The sequence below is a fragment of the Hyaena hyaena genome, unplaced genomic scaffold (assembly GCF_003009895.1).
Source record: "Hyaena hyaena isolate Hyena2069 unplaced genomic scaffold, ASM300989v1 scaffold_318, whole genome shotgun sequence".
NCBI lineage: Eukaryota > Metazoa > Chordata > Mammalia > Carnivora > Hyaenidae > Hyaena > Hyaena hyaena.
Window position 1 is genome coordinate 867159 of NW_024080949.1, and position 14780 is coordinate 881938.

The 14780-nt window shown below is 40.1% G+C and overlaps 1 protein-coding gene across 4 annotated transcripts in view; it reads left to right on the plus strand.

The window, feature by feature from the left end:
* Nucleotides 1–14780, plus strand: part of DMD (dystrophin) — a 634325-nt gene that overhangs the window by 305605 nt on the left and 313940 nt on the right. For all 4 annotated transcript variants that reach the window (XM_039248767.1, XM_039248768.1, XM_039248770.1 and 1 more), the window contains exon 10: nucleotides 11696–11842. In XM_039248767.1, coding sequence (XP_039104698.1) covers nucleotides 11696–11842 — 147 coding nt within the window. The remainder of the gene's footprint in view (nucleotides 1–11695; nucleotides 11843–14780) is intronic.

The following is a 14780-nucleotide window of genomic DNA, read 5'->3' on the forward strand; positions in this document are numbered from 1 at the left end:
TGAAGACAGTCCATTTTATATTCATTTCATTCGACTTGAAGTAGTTGAATATCTTGATCTTTTGTTGTCCCACTTGTAGGAAAGAAAGGTATTTTGGAAAGACTAAAACCATTTATAAAATTCAGGAGCTACAATAATCTGAAAAGAAATGTACAAACTGAAGGGCATATTACAATCCTTTTCAGCCCTCTTCCATTTAATTATTTTTATCTCAGCTCTTAGAAATTTTATATTAGTCTCTTGTTCAGTTCTGTTTTAGTACTTCTAAGTTGATAACAATATATTGAATGGAAAATGAATTCCACAAAAATTCACTTTGTTTCAGTAGTGAGTGCCTTCCCTGTGGAACAAAAATTAAATAAGTGTGCCCAGTGTCAGGCCAACTAGGTGTAGCATATGGCACAGGTAACCTCACAGCCCTACATTCCTCTATTAATTATTATTCATACATGCAGACGTAGCTTAATTTGTTTTAAACAGAAAAAAAAAGAATCTCTTGGGAACTACTCTATATGATACCATACCATACTTTGTCCTGCCTTTGCTTGGTCAAAAATGTGGCATTTTAGGGGCGCCCAGGTGGCTTAGTTGGTTAACCGTCTGACTTTCGCTCAGGTCATGATCTCGCAGTTCGTGGGTTCGAGCCCCGTGTCGGGCTCTGTGCTGACTGCCAGCTCAGAGCCTGGAGCCTGTTTCAGTGACTCTCTCTCTCTCTGACCCTCCCCTGCTCTCTCTCTCTCTCTCTCTCTCCTAGAAATAAAACATTAAAAAAAATTTTTTTTTAAATGTGGCATTTTATAGCGATGGACCCATACTGGCTTGGAACTTATTTCTTAATAAGCCTGTATAATAACAATCATCATTTACATAAATGTATAACCATTAGAGTTAGGTCACTCGGCCGTACAAACTTGATCTGTTTTGTGCACTGCCGTTTCCCTAGTGCTTGGAACATTCCCTGGCATAAATAGGTGCTCAATGATATATTTTGGAGGGAGTGAATAAACAAACATGCACCCAAAGCACAGGACAAAATGCTCTCTCTCCGACATGTAAGACCTTTCAAAATTATTTTACAGATGACTTGCTCCCATTTGCCAACCATTCCAGTTCAGGCCATTGTTACTTCTTGCCCAAATCTACAGACATTTATTTGCACTCTTCGTACTGAAAGGACCACAGGCTTACACCCACCTACTTGGGATTTTCTAGATGAACGTGTCATACCCAGAAGAACTCACCCTTTCTCTTATTCCCCACCTTGTCTACTCAGGGAGGTGCTCCTGACCTGCCTCAGCCCTCTGTGTGCTTTGCAAACCCCGTTGACACACCTTCTCGTAGCACAATTACGTTGTTTTCTCCATGATCCACTGAATTGTCTATCTTTGGCAATGAATGTCAGTCTGTGGAGAGTTCCATTTTCCCAGGGCATGGTACTTGTACACATAGTATGTACATACACAGTACATAGTCGATACAAAATAAGTGTTTTTGAGTGAGTAGTAACCAAATCTAACTATAAGAGTTACTGGAAATATGCCACTTCCACTTTGCAGAAACCTTCATCATCTGCATTGCAAAGGCCACCTCATTCATACCCACCACAACGCTGCAGCGAGAAAACGCCCGCCATTAGTCTTCCACAGCTGCCCTGGACTTCGTGTGCCACCTTAGTGAAGACTATTTGCCCTCCCCCCAGACACGTGAAGTTTTCTTGCTCCCTAGCCTTTCGTTCAAGCTCTGAACAAGCATCTTTTCTCCTCTCACCATGCTTCCTCTTCCTTACTCAGTTTTAAGTCTAGTTCAAGGAGACCTCACAAAGCTACATGATAGAGGAGACAGCGCGGTGTTAGAGGTTGGCTCCCCTGCTACAGTTGCGGGAGAAAGGATCTAAGTCTGTGGCTCTCGGGGATGAAATTACTACCCTCTGCTTTGCAGAGTCTCTCTGAACTAAACCAGATAGGACCTTGTGTGGCTTTGTGTTCACCACATTGCCTGACCAATGCTTAACTAGTTGTAGGTGGAGTAAAAGAAGGAGAAATAGACTCGACCTTCGCATTCATCTTCGCAACAGTCCTGAGGTAGTTGTGTTCCTGTCCCCCTTTTACACGAGAGGAAATGCTTGGAAATTATTTCTCATTGAGATTTTTATATAGTAGAAAACCCCAAATATGAGAGAGAGGAAGGAGAGAGAGAGAGAGAGAGAGAGAGAGAGAGAGAGAGAGGTCGTCCGTAATCTCAACTCCAGCATCTGCAATCCCGTGCTCTCTAAGAGCCTCCTTTTAGAGCCATGTAAAGAAAGGAACCTCTTTCTTTGAAGAGATAGATCACCCTGTGCCAGGGCTCAGCAATTTAGCAACAGAGCCCGGGTTGGATTGCAGCCCCCTTTGTCCGCTAGGGCCGGACGCTACACAGCTCCACGTGAGAACCCTGGTATGTAGCTTTTCAACTTTTCCTAGATAAATATTCTTAATGTTCTTATTCAGCCTTGCCTAAACGCCCTCCAGAAGACAACGCCAAGGTGCATCACCACCAGCAGGACATAATCTCCTTAAATAGATGACTTCCCCCTTTTTTCCCACTTGCTCCATTTTTGTGAAAACTCTCTGGTTGGCGCCCAAAACTGCAGTGTTATGTTCTCGCTCAGAGGCTTAGTGGTATGTTGGAAATGAGCACATGCTCCAGTGTCAAATAAATCAAGTAATATATCTAAAGAATTCAGTTATGGAAACTGAAGGAAATAAGCCGGTGTCTTTTATTTAGGAATTTGGTGTCCGATTTTTATAGGAAACTGTTTATGAAGCAATTTGAGAATAGCTGTTGACCTGAAATATTAGTAATTAATGCAAAAAGACCTAATTCTCTTGTTTATTCTTTAATGAAAACGTATTGAGGGATTATCATGTAGTGGATCCAGACATACCCTGGTGAAAAAAAGAATAGAAAAGTACCTTAATGAAGATTAGGGTCTCAGGACAGGACAGATGGTGAATTAATAAATAGGAAAATACTTGAAATTGTGATCTGGGCTAAGAGGGAAGGGTGCTGAGAGGGAAAAAAATAGGGAGAGCTTCTTTAAACAGGGTAGACAGGGATGGGCTCGCTTTCACAGTCACATTAAGTGAGCTCTAAGGTTCATGAATAAAAGCCAGCTAGGCCAAGAGTACAAATGTAAAACTCCAGGCTGACGGAACCACACACATGAAGGGTCTAAGTCAAGAATAAGTTTGGTGAGTTGTAGGAACAGAGCATCTTCCAGGTTCTTGTTAAAAATGCCAGCTTCTCAGGGGCTCCTGGGTGGAATAGTCGGTTAAGTGTCCGACTCGGTTTTGGCTCAGGTCATGATCTTTCGTTCTTGAGTTTGAGCCCCACATCGGGCTCTGTGCTGACAGAGTGCGGAGCCTGCTTGAGATTCTCTCTCTCCTTCTTCCTCTTTGCCCCTCTCCTGCTTGTGCTCTTTCTGTCTCTCTCAAATCAATAAACGAACTAAAAAAAAAAAAAAAATACCAACTTCTCAAGTCCACCCTAGACCTACCGAATGAAAACCACTGGGGACGGGACCCTGCACGTTCTGTGTTAACACGCTCTCCGCATGATTACCGTGCCCACTCTTACTTGAGAATCACTGCCTTACGGGGATGTTTGATCCATGCAAAGAAAGGTGAGGGCGAGACAGGGGCCAGGCGGCAGAAAATATGTACATTGTAGACCAGCAGATAGGTTTGCAAATCCAAAGCACCCATCAACTGTAAACCTTAAGCTGTCTAAACTAACTCCTGAATTTGAATATCAATGTCCTTGTGCTTGATATTTTTAATAGCTTATGGATTATTACTTATTTTTAAATAAGTAAACGGATTTCATTAACTGACATTTTGCTTGATGTTTTGTCACATATAATTAAGATTTCTCAGAAAGAAAATATTGGCATTTGCATTTCTTCCATTTCCTTAGCAGCCCCAAAACATGGCCTGCTTGAATGATTTATTTATACTCATTACAGGCCTTTTTATTTTAATTGTGCATATTTTGCAGTTAGCCTCTGCGGAATACTCGTGAACTACCTTCTTATTTGTCTTAACTATGCCATTTAAAAGCTGTGGAAAATCTGAAATCTTTTTGGTCTCTGGTTTTCGGGTTTGTTTGCTTCTTTTTTCTACAAAGAGAAAATAATTAGCAGTCACAGGCTTATAGAAACAAGTTTCCAAGGAAATTAAAGTCACTAAGGTGTGTACAGCTTGTTCTTATAAGTAAAAGCCTTTCCTTCGTGATTGATTCTGTCTTGTTCCTCATGTCTAATTTATATCTGTGAAGGCGAAGTGAACAACATGCATAAGAAAGAAGATAGACAGTGTTAGTGTGGGAGAGCTGTAATTCAGCTTTTACTTCCAGAACATTGAGGTGGTGAGCTTCCGAGTGAAGCCAGGTCCCGAAAGATGACGAATCCTCATGGACGCAAATGAGAAAATGTTAAAAAAAGAACTTCTGCCTTTTGTGTTTGGGTGTTGCATTCTTGCTTGGTAAGACGAGGAGAAACTAGAAATCATTTTTCATAAAAACATGAGGATCCTTTATGGGAGAAACACAGCAGTTAATTGCTATTCTTTTAGTGCCACACATTTCAAGCGTGGTGCCTCTGAGGGGAAACCATAGCTGAAATATAATGACTGATAATTGTTTGGGAAATAAAAGCACCCAATGTCTTCATGCCTACACACTGCATTTTGTTTTCCTAAAATCCAGTGGGTCGATTTTTGTTAACTTAACCACCTCTAAGTTATCCTGCTGATGCTACATCTAGGTCATTAGTTCTGAGTCTCTTTCATTATTTATGGTCCTTATTCTGTTTGCTGGTCAAAAGCGATCATGCCCAAGTATGAAAATGTACAAAATTGCCCTGAAAACCGAATGCAAGGAAGTCAATGAGAAGAAAACGGCATAATATTTTGCCTTCAGGCTACCACAATAAAAACTGATGCTGAAACGGAGTGCAGTCGCATAACTATTTTAAAAGAGTACATGTTTTAGGGGCACCTGGGTGGCTTAGTCGGTTAAGCGTCCGACTTTCGCTTAGGTCATGATCTCGCGGTTCGTGGGTTCGAGCCCCGCGTCGGGCTCTGTGCTGACTGCCAGCTCGGAGCCTGGAGCCTGTTTCAGTCTGTGGCTCCCTCTCTCTGACCCTCCCCTGCTCACGCTGTCTCTCTCTCTCTCCTAGAAATAAATAAAACATTAAAAAAAATAATAAACATAAAAAGAGTACATGTTTCAATGGCATAATTTATTGTAAAGAATGTCTACCAGAGGCAAAAGTGATAGGAAAGGCAGGCGGATGGACTCGGTCGGTGTGCGGACTACCCCCATCTTAGCTCCACACACTCCTCTCAGCATTTGGCAGAAATCAAGGGATTAATAGTACAAAAAGGCTCTCATTTTGTTGGAGACCTATGGGATGGCCTCGTAATGTTAGAAATGAGAATACACATAAGAATCCTCCTGAAGAAAAAAAAAAAAAGTATCTGACACCCGAAATCCAAGGGTAAAGGAAATGAGCCGAAAGCAGGAGGTACCTGAGGCCCATGCCGCACGTCCGTCCTGGGCGCCGCACCAGACAGCGCATCAACGGGCAGAAGGAGCCAAGAATTAAGTTAACAGTGGAAGTCTCCAAGCCTGATACCCTTCATGAAAGGCTTGCCTACACCTCCTCTTGTGTTTCTTTGTTGTTGGTGCAATGACATTTGAGTAGCTCGTGTCCGCCAGGAATTTATTTTAGAAGCCCCAGCAGGCCCCTGGTCCTCTGAGCAAAGCGCGATGTGGTTCTAGCCTCTCTTGACCCCAGTGGCGGGCACCCACTGCCGTCAGGAGAAGGTACCCATCCAGAAATGCAAACGTGGCAAAATACAGCTGGGCTGTACCTGCCCCCAAATCTTGGGTGACTGGTTTTTCCGAGGCCGTCCCTGAGCCACGTGTTGGAGTTGGAGTAACAGTACTCAAGACCTAAATTTGTAGGACCTGATTTCCATTTCTTCCTCCCCACCTTCTTCCTACTAACTCCACGTAAAAGATCCTGGGCCTTTCCCTAATGCCTCCTCTTTTTAGACTGTTTTCCAGGGGGTTGGGTTCTCAAATATTTGTTTTATAGGGTTGCATTATAGAGAGAAATGCAGTTAGTCACTACTTGGTTTTTGTAAAAAAATTTTAATGTTTATTTTTGAGAGGGATAGAGACAGCATGTGAGCAGGGGAGGGGCAGAGAGAGACAGTCGCAAGAATCTGAAGCAGGCTCCAGGCTATGACCTATCAGAACAGAGCCCGATGTGGGGCTCGAACTCACGAACTGTGAGATCATGACCTGAGCCAAAGTCAGATGCTTAACCGACGAAGCCGCCCAGGTGCCCCAATGACTACTTCATTTTTTAAGGAGCATTTGTAAATGTACACTTCTCTGCACAATGTATAATAGCCTTAGAATGACTTTTCATGATCAGACTCTGACTAATGTGAATTTCTGGTATGTAACATAGGACTTCCCTGAATTAAGATTTCAGGAAAAATGTTTAATATCCCCAAAAAGGGAAGTCATTCAGATTATCAGTAGTACCAATAAAATATGAATAAAACACTCTGTGTGTGTGTGTGTGTGTGTGTGTGTGTGTGTGTGTGTGTGTGAGAGAGAGAGAGAGATCACGTCATGCAATTTATACATAAACTCCTGGATGGCACTGCTAATCTATACATCCCAGAGTCCCCTCCTCTTTTTGTCAGCTGTGGCCTTTCTTGGATTGCCCTGGCCCTCCACCGCTGACTCTCCTGCTTTCTCTCCATCTACAAGTGTCATCTTGCTTCACGTCCCTCCTAAACCAGTTTGCATTCCATGGTTTTTGAGTCACATTCCAGCTAAAAGGTAAACTCCTTTGCCCCTGACAAGGAGACACCACCTAACAGGACCCCAAACCTGAATCAGCTGTTTTCCCCATGCTGGCAAAGAAGACCATTGGAGAAAGAGAAAATAGGGCACATGGGTTGAAGATTTCAAAAAAAACGTTGCTCCTCGGCCTCACGTGGGCCCTCTACACTGTCTGGCAACCTCACTAGTTGCTGATGTCGACTTCCCTCCCCGTCTCTGCCACAACTAATTCAAATGTTCCCACTCACCCTGAATTCATGTTTTCATTCAAGAAGTATTTGTTGAGCACTGATTTTATGCCAGGTCTGTTGCTTCATACTTCATAGAGGAACTAGAGGCCCTCGAAGGAGACCAGTCTCTTAACCACCAAGTCAAACATTCTCCCTCCAAAATGATGTTCCCTTGTTCAAAGATAATCCCTGTCTTTTGTTGCAATGTGGATGATGACTAAAGTTCTAAATCTAAATTTAAACAAATCTTTAACTACATAAGGATAGGCAACGATCTGACAGCCAATTTAATTTCATAAAAAGAAGAAAAGCTTGACATATCAGACTTATATATCATTCTAAATCAGTACTTTTATATCTATAATCAGACAACATTTAATGAAGTGAAAATTCTGCCGGCATGAAGCTAGTCATAATAAAATTAGACTTGGTTTGCTCTTTCATGGAGAACATATTCCAGATGTTTAAGTGATTCAAAGAAAACCCACAGTATAATGGCTCCCTTCAATGTTTTCTCACTCACTGCTTCCAAACTAGAATAAAATCTAATGAAATTCTGGTAGTATTTAAATAGCACAGGATATTGTTCCAAGTTAGCTGTACTTTTTGACATTTTATGTGCACTGTTTGATAATTTGAACATATATTTATATGTGCGATATTAAAAGCTCTAACATTGGAAAGATAGTCAAACACAATGTTATATCCACTTAAATGGCACTGTACCCATATTCATCTTTTACATAGTACACCTGTGACATTGTTTAGGGGGGCCATCCTTCTTGATAGGTATGCTTCTAGGCTCCGACAGTCTACAGTGGTGAGCCATCCTTGAGTGGTATTGCACTACCACTAGAACCTAGGGCAGATGCCAACGTGGAGACTGACTTGGACACTCTCCTACCTCGTTTTTGTCTTCCTCTTTTCTGCCACCAAGTTACCTTCTTTCTTCCATTCTCGTGTGCCCTCATGATGATTTCTAACTGGCTCCAGTTCTTCTATCAGGCCCATGGTGATATCTCCCCAGAGTCAAAGTTCACATCAAATTATCACTTGACCAGGTGACCTCCCCACCCCCAATCAAAGCTTCCACTTATCCTACCGGAAATGTAATCCAGATTAAACTAGGCACATGCCTTTCCCCGCCCCTTAGTTAATGATGATACTAGTAGCAGTTAACAGTGGTAGTAAAGTAGCAGTAGTAAAATTTATTTCCTCTATTTTGACTCAAAACCTGGAGTTCAACAGTTCACTGAAAAAGTCAGTTAACTCAGAGAATCATAAAAAGTATGTCTTAAACATTTTTATTCAATCTTAAAATAGTCTCCAGTATTTTAGTGTCGTGTGAAGGTCTCTTCTTTAAGTGTAGGTTCGCTGATTAGATTTCTCCATAAATCACATTGATGATGAAGACTTTGATTTCCAGTTCCAGGTTCTTTAATGTAGACAGAGTCCATCGGGACACATGGAAGGCATCTGTATAGAGAACCCTTCTAAATTCTTCACATTATTTTCCTCACATTTTACAATCACCGTATCTATGCCTAATTCAACAGCGTTTACTTTTTCTTTTTTTAAGCACCTTTCAACCTGGTTTTCATAGAAATAATGACTTATTTTCTTTTAGACTTAAACTTCTTTGGGTTGTGAAATCTTTAATTAAATTATGTAATTGCAATGCTAACTGGCAAAAACAGATTCGAGAACATACCCACAACTGACAAGTCAACTAATGAGAGCTGAAGGCTGTGCGGGCTCACAGATAGCTCTAACATTTTATTTAGAGGCCGTTAGTTAGAGGTCTCAGTCACTGTGTTTCGCAGGGAATGAAGACTGACTACTCTGGTGAGTCTTAAGTGGAGATCAGTTAAGAGAACTACTGTAATTGCTAGATAGGAACAACGACAACAAAAAGAAGCTGTATGATCCTATGACAGGGGTGGGGGGGTGGGGGATAGAGAGGAGGGAGAAAGAGAGAGAGAAGCAGAGGAGGAGAGTGAGTGTTGTGATTAATCCTGCATATTGGAACTTCATTTTTAATCCCCTTCATCCTCCAAAACACCAATGCAGGATTAAAATCTGTGTTGACTTTGGGGGGAGGAAGTGAAAATCAAACTCTTGCACTAAAAGGCATTTGAACACGTACATTATGTCATCCAAAGGGAGCTGAAACCTACATGTGCCGAACTGAGACAGATGCTCAACTTAATGGCTGAGAGCCACACTGGTGAAGGCAGATGATTAGCATACCGGGTTAATCCGCACGTTTGTCGGATTCTGCCAGGCTGTCCTGCCTTTTCTGCCGAGGTCTCCCGTTTACAGTTCCCACTCATACGATACTTACTTACGGTTGCTAGAAACACACGTTATTATCCGGAAGAGAATGGTTCCATTTTGTAATCATTGCCCTTGTCCAGGCTTCTCCATTGATATTTAAGAAATCTGTTTTCTAACCTTTAATTACACAAAACAAGGTAATTACGGATCATTTCCTTTTAGAGATACGAATTTACATTGATAGATTTTTACCTCCTGCCATAGGATTCTTTTAATCTGTATATTTATTTATAAGGCAATGGGATAATAATATTTACTGTCATTCCCTATAAAAACTTACTCAGTTTCAGACTGAGTCCTATGACATTCCACTCACACAAAGTTGAATAAAGATCAATGCATAAAATAGGATTTTTTGCATATGTGTGCTCAGATAGAAGGATTTGTCTTGTTTTCCTTTATTTTTATTTTTTATGTAATTCACAAGCCATAAATGTGGCCTTTAGGGGCACATATATATATATATAATATGTAATATATATTTATATTATGTAATATATATTATAAAATATTTTAATTTTTATAATATATATTTATAAAAATATATATTATAAAAATTTATATTATAAAAATTTATATTTATATTTATTTGTCTTAATTCACTCTTGGGGCACCTGGGTGGCTCAGTCAGTTAAGTGTCCAACTCTTGGTCTCGGCTCAGGTCCTGATCTCACAATTCATAGGTTCGAGCCCCACACCAGGCTCTGTGCTGACAGCTCGGAGCCTGATTGGGATTCTCTCTCTCTCTCTCTCTCTCTCTCTCTCTCTGCCCCCCCCCCCAACTCATACACACACTTGCTCCCTTTCTCTCAAAAATAAATAAATAAACATTAAAAAATTCACTCTTTTAAAGTGTACCATCCAGTGGTATGTAATATATTCACAGGATTGTGCCACCAGCACCACCGTCTCCTTGCAGAACATTTTCATCTCTCCCAAAAGAAACCCCATGATTCTTTAACATAAAATTTTTAATGACCGCTTTTTTAAAAACATTAAGTTCGATAGAGTTATTATCACATAGTTGTATTATCTAAGAACTAGAGAAGCATCTTATACTCCAGACAAACCACATTTTAGTGGTGAGACATTCAAGTTGATTTGACAGTTTGACAGGGCAGTGCCATCCTTATTTAGAACGTACCTCCTGGCTCCTTGTATTTGGAGTGGGAGGAAATTTGGAGGGTTATAGATGAGGTCGGTGTAAACAGTGGTTTTATCAACGTAGGGAACCAGAGAAATAACACCAGCCCAGATCAAGCAAATCAAAGCAGCACACAGAACCGAGTCAGTGATGTTGTCCTTGTGCACAGACATTACATTACACAAACCGTTCTAAGTGAGGGAATTTGTCCCTTAGAAATTGCTCATTGGAACATTTGGACATCATGCATCATGTTAAAGATCCATAAATGTCTTCTCAATAGGGGAGCTATGATGCATGGTAACATCCTCCTCCCCCTATCTGCATAGGGTTCTTCTACTCACCAGATTGCCATGATGCATTGCATCAGAGAATCCCATGCTAGTGCTTCAGAGACAGCTGAGAAGCCCCGTGGGAGCCTTCCTAAGTCATTGCTACAAGGACTAAAATACCAGGGGACCAGGAAGTCATTCTTAGGGCTTGACAAAATACCCTAATCTCTAAATGAATCTATTTATTATGCAGTTGGTGCAAAATATGAATGTAATATTCTATGACTGAGTATACCTTTTTATTGTTAAAAAAGGATCCACTTCTGGTGGGAGATGAGTAGAATTTAGAATCTAGCAATATATTTTTCCCATTACTGTCCAGTCCAGAATCTTTTTGGAGAGGCGTATAATAGTTAGAAATATGTACCCGGGAGGCAAGCAAACCTGGATGCATGTCCCAGGCTCCTCAATTTTGACCCATGGAACCTTGGACAAGATATAACCTCTGCAAGTTGTTTTCTCATGTGTAAAGTGAGAGTTCTCTAACTACCAGTCTCATAGGGTTATTTTGTAGGAATAAAACTGGATAATGCAGACTGAGCTCATCACAGGATTAGGCACCTATGAAATGCTCAATACATATTAGGGTGATCATTCACAAATGATCAGGGTGGTAATACCACTATGATAGAGCAAGCGTCACGGACACTGCACCCAAACAGAACAAGATTATCTTGTAGTTCACATGTGTCTGTTTCTTGGCTTTTAGTGTTCTCATTTTCCGCCTTGCCCTTGACTCTTTCCTACAGGTGCTTCGAGGAGAAATTACACCTCTGAAAGAGAATGTCAGCTATGTCAATGACCTTGCTCGCCAACTCACTACGTTGGGCATTCAGCTGTCACCATATAACCTCAGCACTCTGGAAGACCTGAACACCAGATGGAAGCTTCTGCAGGTAGGCACATTACGAGCCTGACAGTTCCTTATTACAGTGAGACAGTATACGGATAAAGCTCGTTTGTAAGGAACAACGAACGTAATTTCTTCTTGTGGTGTTCACGATAATATTTCGTGAATGTAGGATAGTTTATATTCTGTAATAAGTTCTTGTGTAATGTTTTAAAACCTATTAATTATAATTTTTGTGAATAGGTTAAAGTTAGACTTTCCTATACCTTGCAATAAACAGGGAAAATAATGCTGAATCATGATAGAAGGACTTAGTTACTGCCATACAATTACTTTATGCTATTATTGCTTAGATTCTTTAAGCATCTGTACCTTTGGAATCCTAATTTAAGCACCAGTCAACGGTAAGACATATCCTAGAATCCTTTTAAAAAGATCATTCTATCTCAAACCTACACACGCAGGTTTTTTATAGGTTTGCATTATAAAAACAGGGACTACAAGCGTGCTCAAGGTCACATTTACTAGCTGTGGTCCCTTGAGACCCTTCTGTGCTTCAGTCTTCCATCTGAAGAAAATGAAGATATTAAATGTTTCTAAAATACCAGTCTTATTATTAGGATGAGTAAGTCAAAATATGTGGAAAGTGCTTGGAACAGGACTGGTTACATACTAAATGCTACATAAATTCTAGCTGTCGGTGTTATTGCAGTTATGATTATTATTATTGCAGCACACAGGCTTTGGAATCAAACTTACTGAGTGATTTTGAAGTCACCTGTCCTCTCTGATTATCATTTTCCTCATCTCTATCTTGCTTGCTGTAATATTAAACAAGCTGTTGTAGAGTTGTTAGTTCAGTACCTGGCTCATAGTAAGAACTCTAAAAAGGTCAAGTATCTCTATGTTCCCTATGCGAAGGACACTGTTTCATACCCCAAGCCCGAAAACTGATTTAACCATAGAATTAGAGAATTGTTTTCTCTTCTTTGCCAGTTTCATAGGATGCAGAGAGTCTGCTTCTGAGGACAGAGAGGAAACTGGGTTTAAAAATATTTGCTTTCAATGTTTCAATAAGAAAAAAATGATAAAGCAGATAACTTTTTGTATTGGCAGCCCATTTAGGGGTGTGATTGAAAGTCCTGTTAAAGAATTTCTAGACCTCTAATAAAAGCAAGTTCCAAATCCAAGACCTCTTGAGATCTCATATAATTTAGTTCTTGTTGTGATGGATAGTTTGGAAATATTTGTATGATAGATTGTTATAAGTGGCATTGACCAAAGCAAGGCAGTATAGTTACACGATTACATGCCTTTCTGTGTCTGTTAGTTTCATAGTGGCTGAGTACTACTAAGACCTTATCAATTTCATCTTAATATGTTTTTCACTTTAAGCATAGATAAGGAAATAATAAATGTCCAAGGAAAACCAGCGGCCATATTTGTTCCATTCAAGCATTCCTGAGCTGGATCTTAAAAGTTTTTTTAGAGAACCAAACGCTGCATTTGCTTTCAGAATGTAGTAATGAGATTTGTGATCCTGACATGTAAGTGTACAAATGAGGTCAAAAGACTATGACTGATAGGGAGTGGTTTTAAAAATCAGTGTTAAGTGATCCATTGTCACACTCTTATTTTAGAGCTAAAGTATGAGAAAATATCAATAGCTTAATTTTCACTTGTTCTTTAAAATGCGTTAAGGGCTTGGTTATAAATATAAGGCAGTACATGAAAGAGCTGGAGTAGTGTAGTAACAGGTGGACTGTAGTGAATAGTAGAAGGCCTGACTTCACACTGACACTCGGCTATTCTTTTACTATGTTGTCCTGCTAAAGCCATTTACCTGCTCTCAGCTTTTATTCCTTCGTTTGTAAAACGAGACAGTCCATTTGGTCTCAGGTCATATCCAGCTCCATCCAGTGATTCTGTATCTGGCTATCTGGGGGAGATACACATATGGCAAAAAGTTAGTTTAGAATTATTACAGTTGCTTCCTCTATTCATACTATAGATGTGACTTGTTAGAATTGTGTTTCTCCTTCTTTCGTTTCAACTTTTAAACCCGTCATCCCTAAACCCATGTATACACAGCCTCCTCATACTAAACCGTTCGACAAGTTTGCGGTACATGCTCTTATTGTGGCAAACTTCACATGTCACTATTTTTGGACCTGACCTTAAGGATATGCTTAAAAAGTGTTTTCAGCAGAAAGCTGATAAATCCAAGGTTTGGGGTTGCATGTAACTGAGTCCGTGTTTTTCTTTGACCATAATCCTAACCACTCTGCTCTATTGTCAGTGTAAGTCCTCGTTCAGAAAGGAAACAAAGCCAAGAAATGAGGTTCACATCAAATAATTTCATCCCCATTACTGGAAGAGCAAGGCCTATGTCCTATCGACAACATTTTACAGTTAGAGTAATGTATCGGACTAAAGGATCCCCCAACTTCTGTGGAGGGAAGTTTGAGCCCATCATCATTATAACATTATATTTCTATAAAAATGAAGAATTTAGTCACTTACAATGCTATGTCAGTTATGAAATCATGATAAAAAAAAAAAGTACCTGTTCATCTCTGCTTCTTTGTCTACAAAGACAAAGAAAACACGAGAAATATAGAGTAAGAGTGATGGGGAGGCACATATAAACCTAAGAAAATGAGTCTTAAATTTGGGCAAAATAGTGTAATAGAACACATAGAGTTACATAGTACCAGGCTCTATCTACTTGACACCAGAATATCCTGGATCTAGTTACACAACCCATTAATTTCTATTCTAAAAGAAAGCCGTGCTGTTGTGGTTTTTTTTTTTTAGCTGTGTGTAATATCAGTCAAACTGATAGAAACAGATAAGCCACGTAGATACGACAACCATAGCAGAATGTAAGAGACAGCCATGGTTTATCTATACACTGAAATACAGTGTATAGAGAGCTCTGAATTTATTTGGAATACGCAAATAGAAGTTCAGAGGCATTGGTC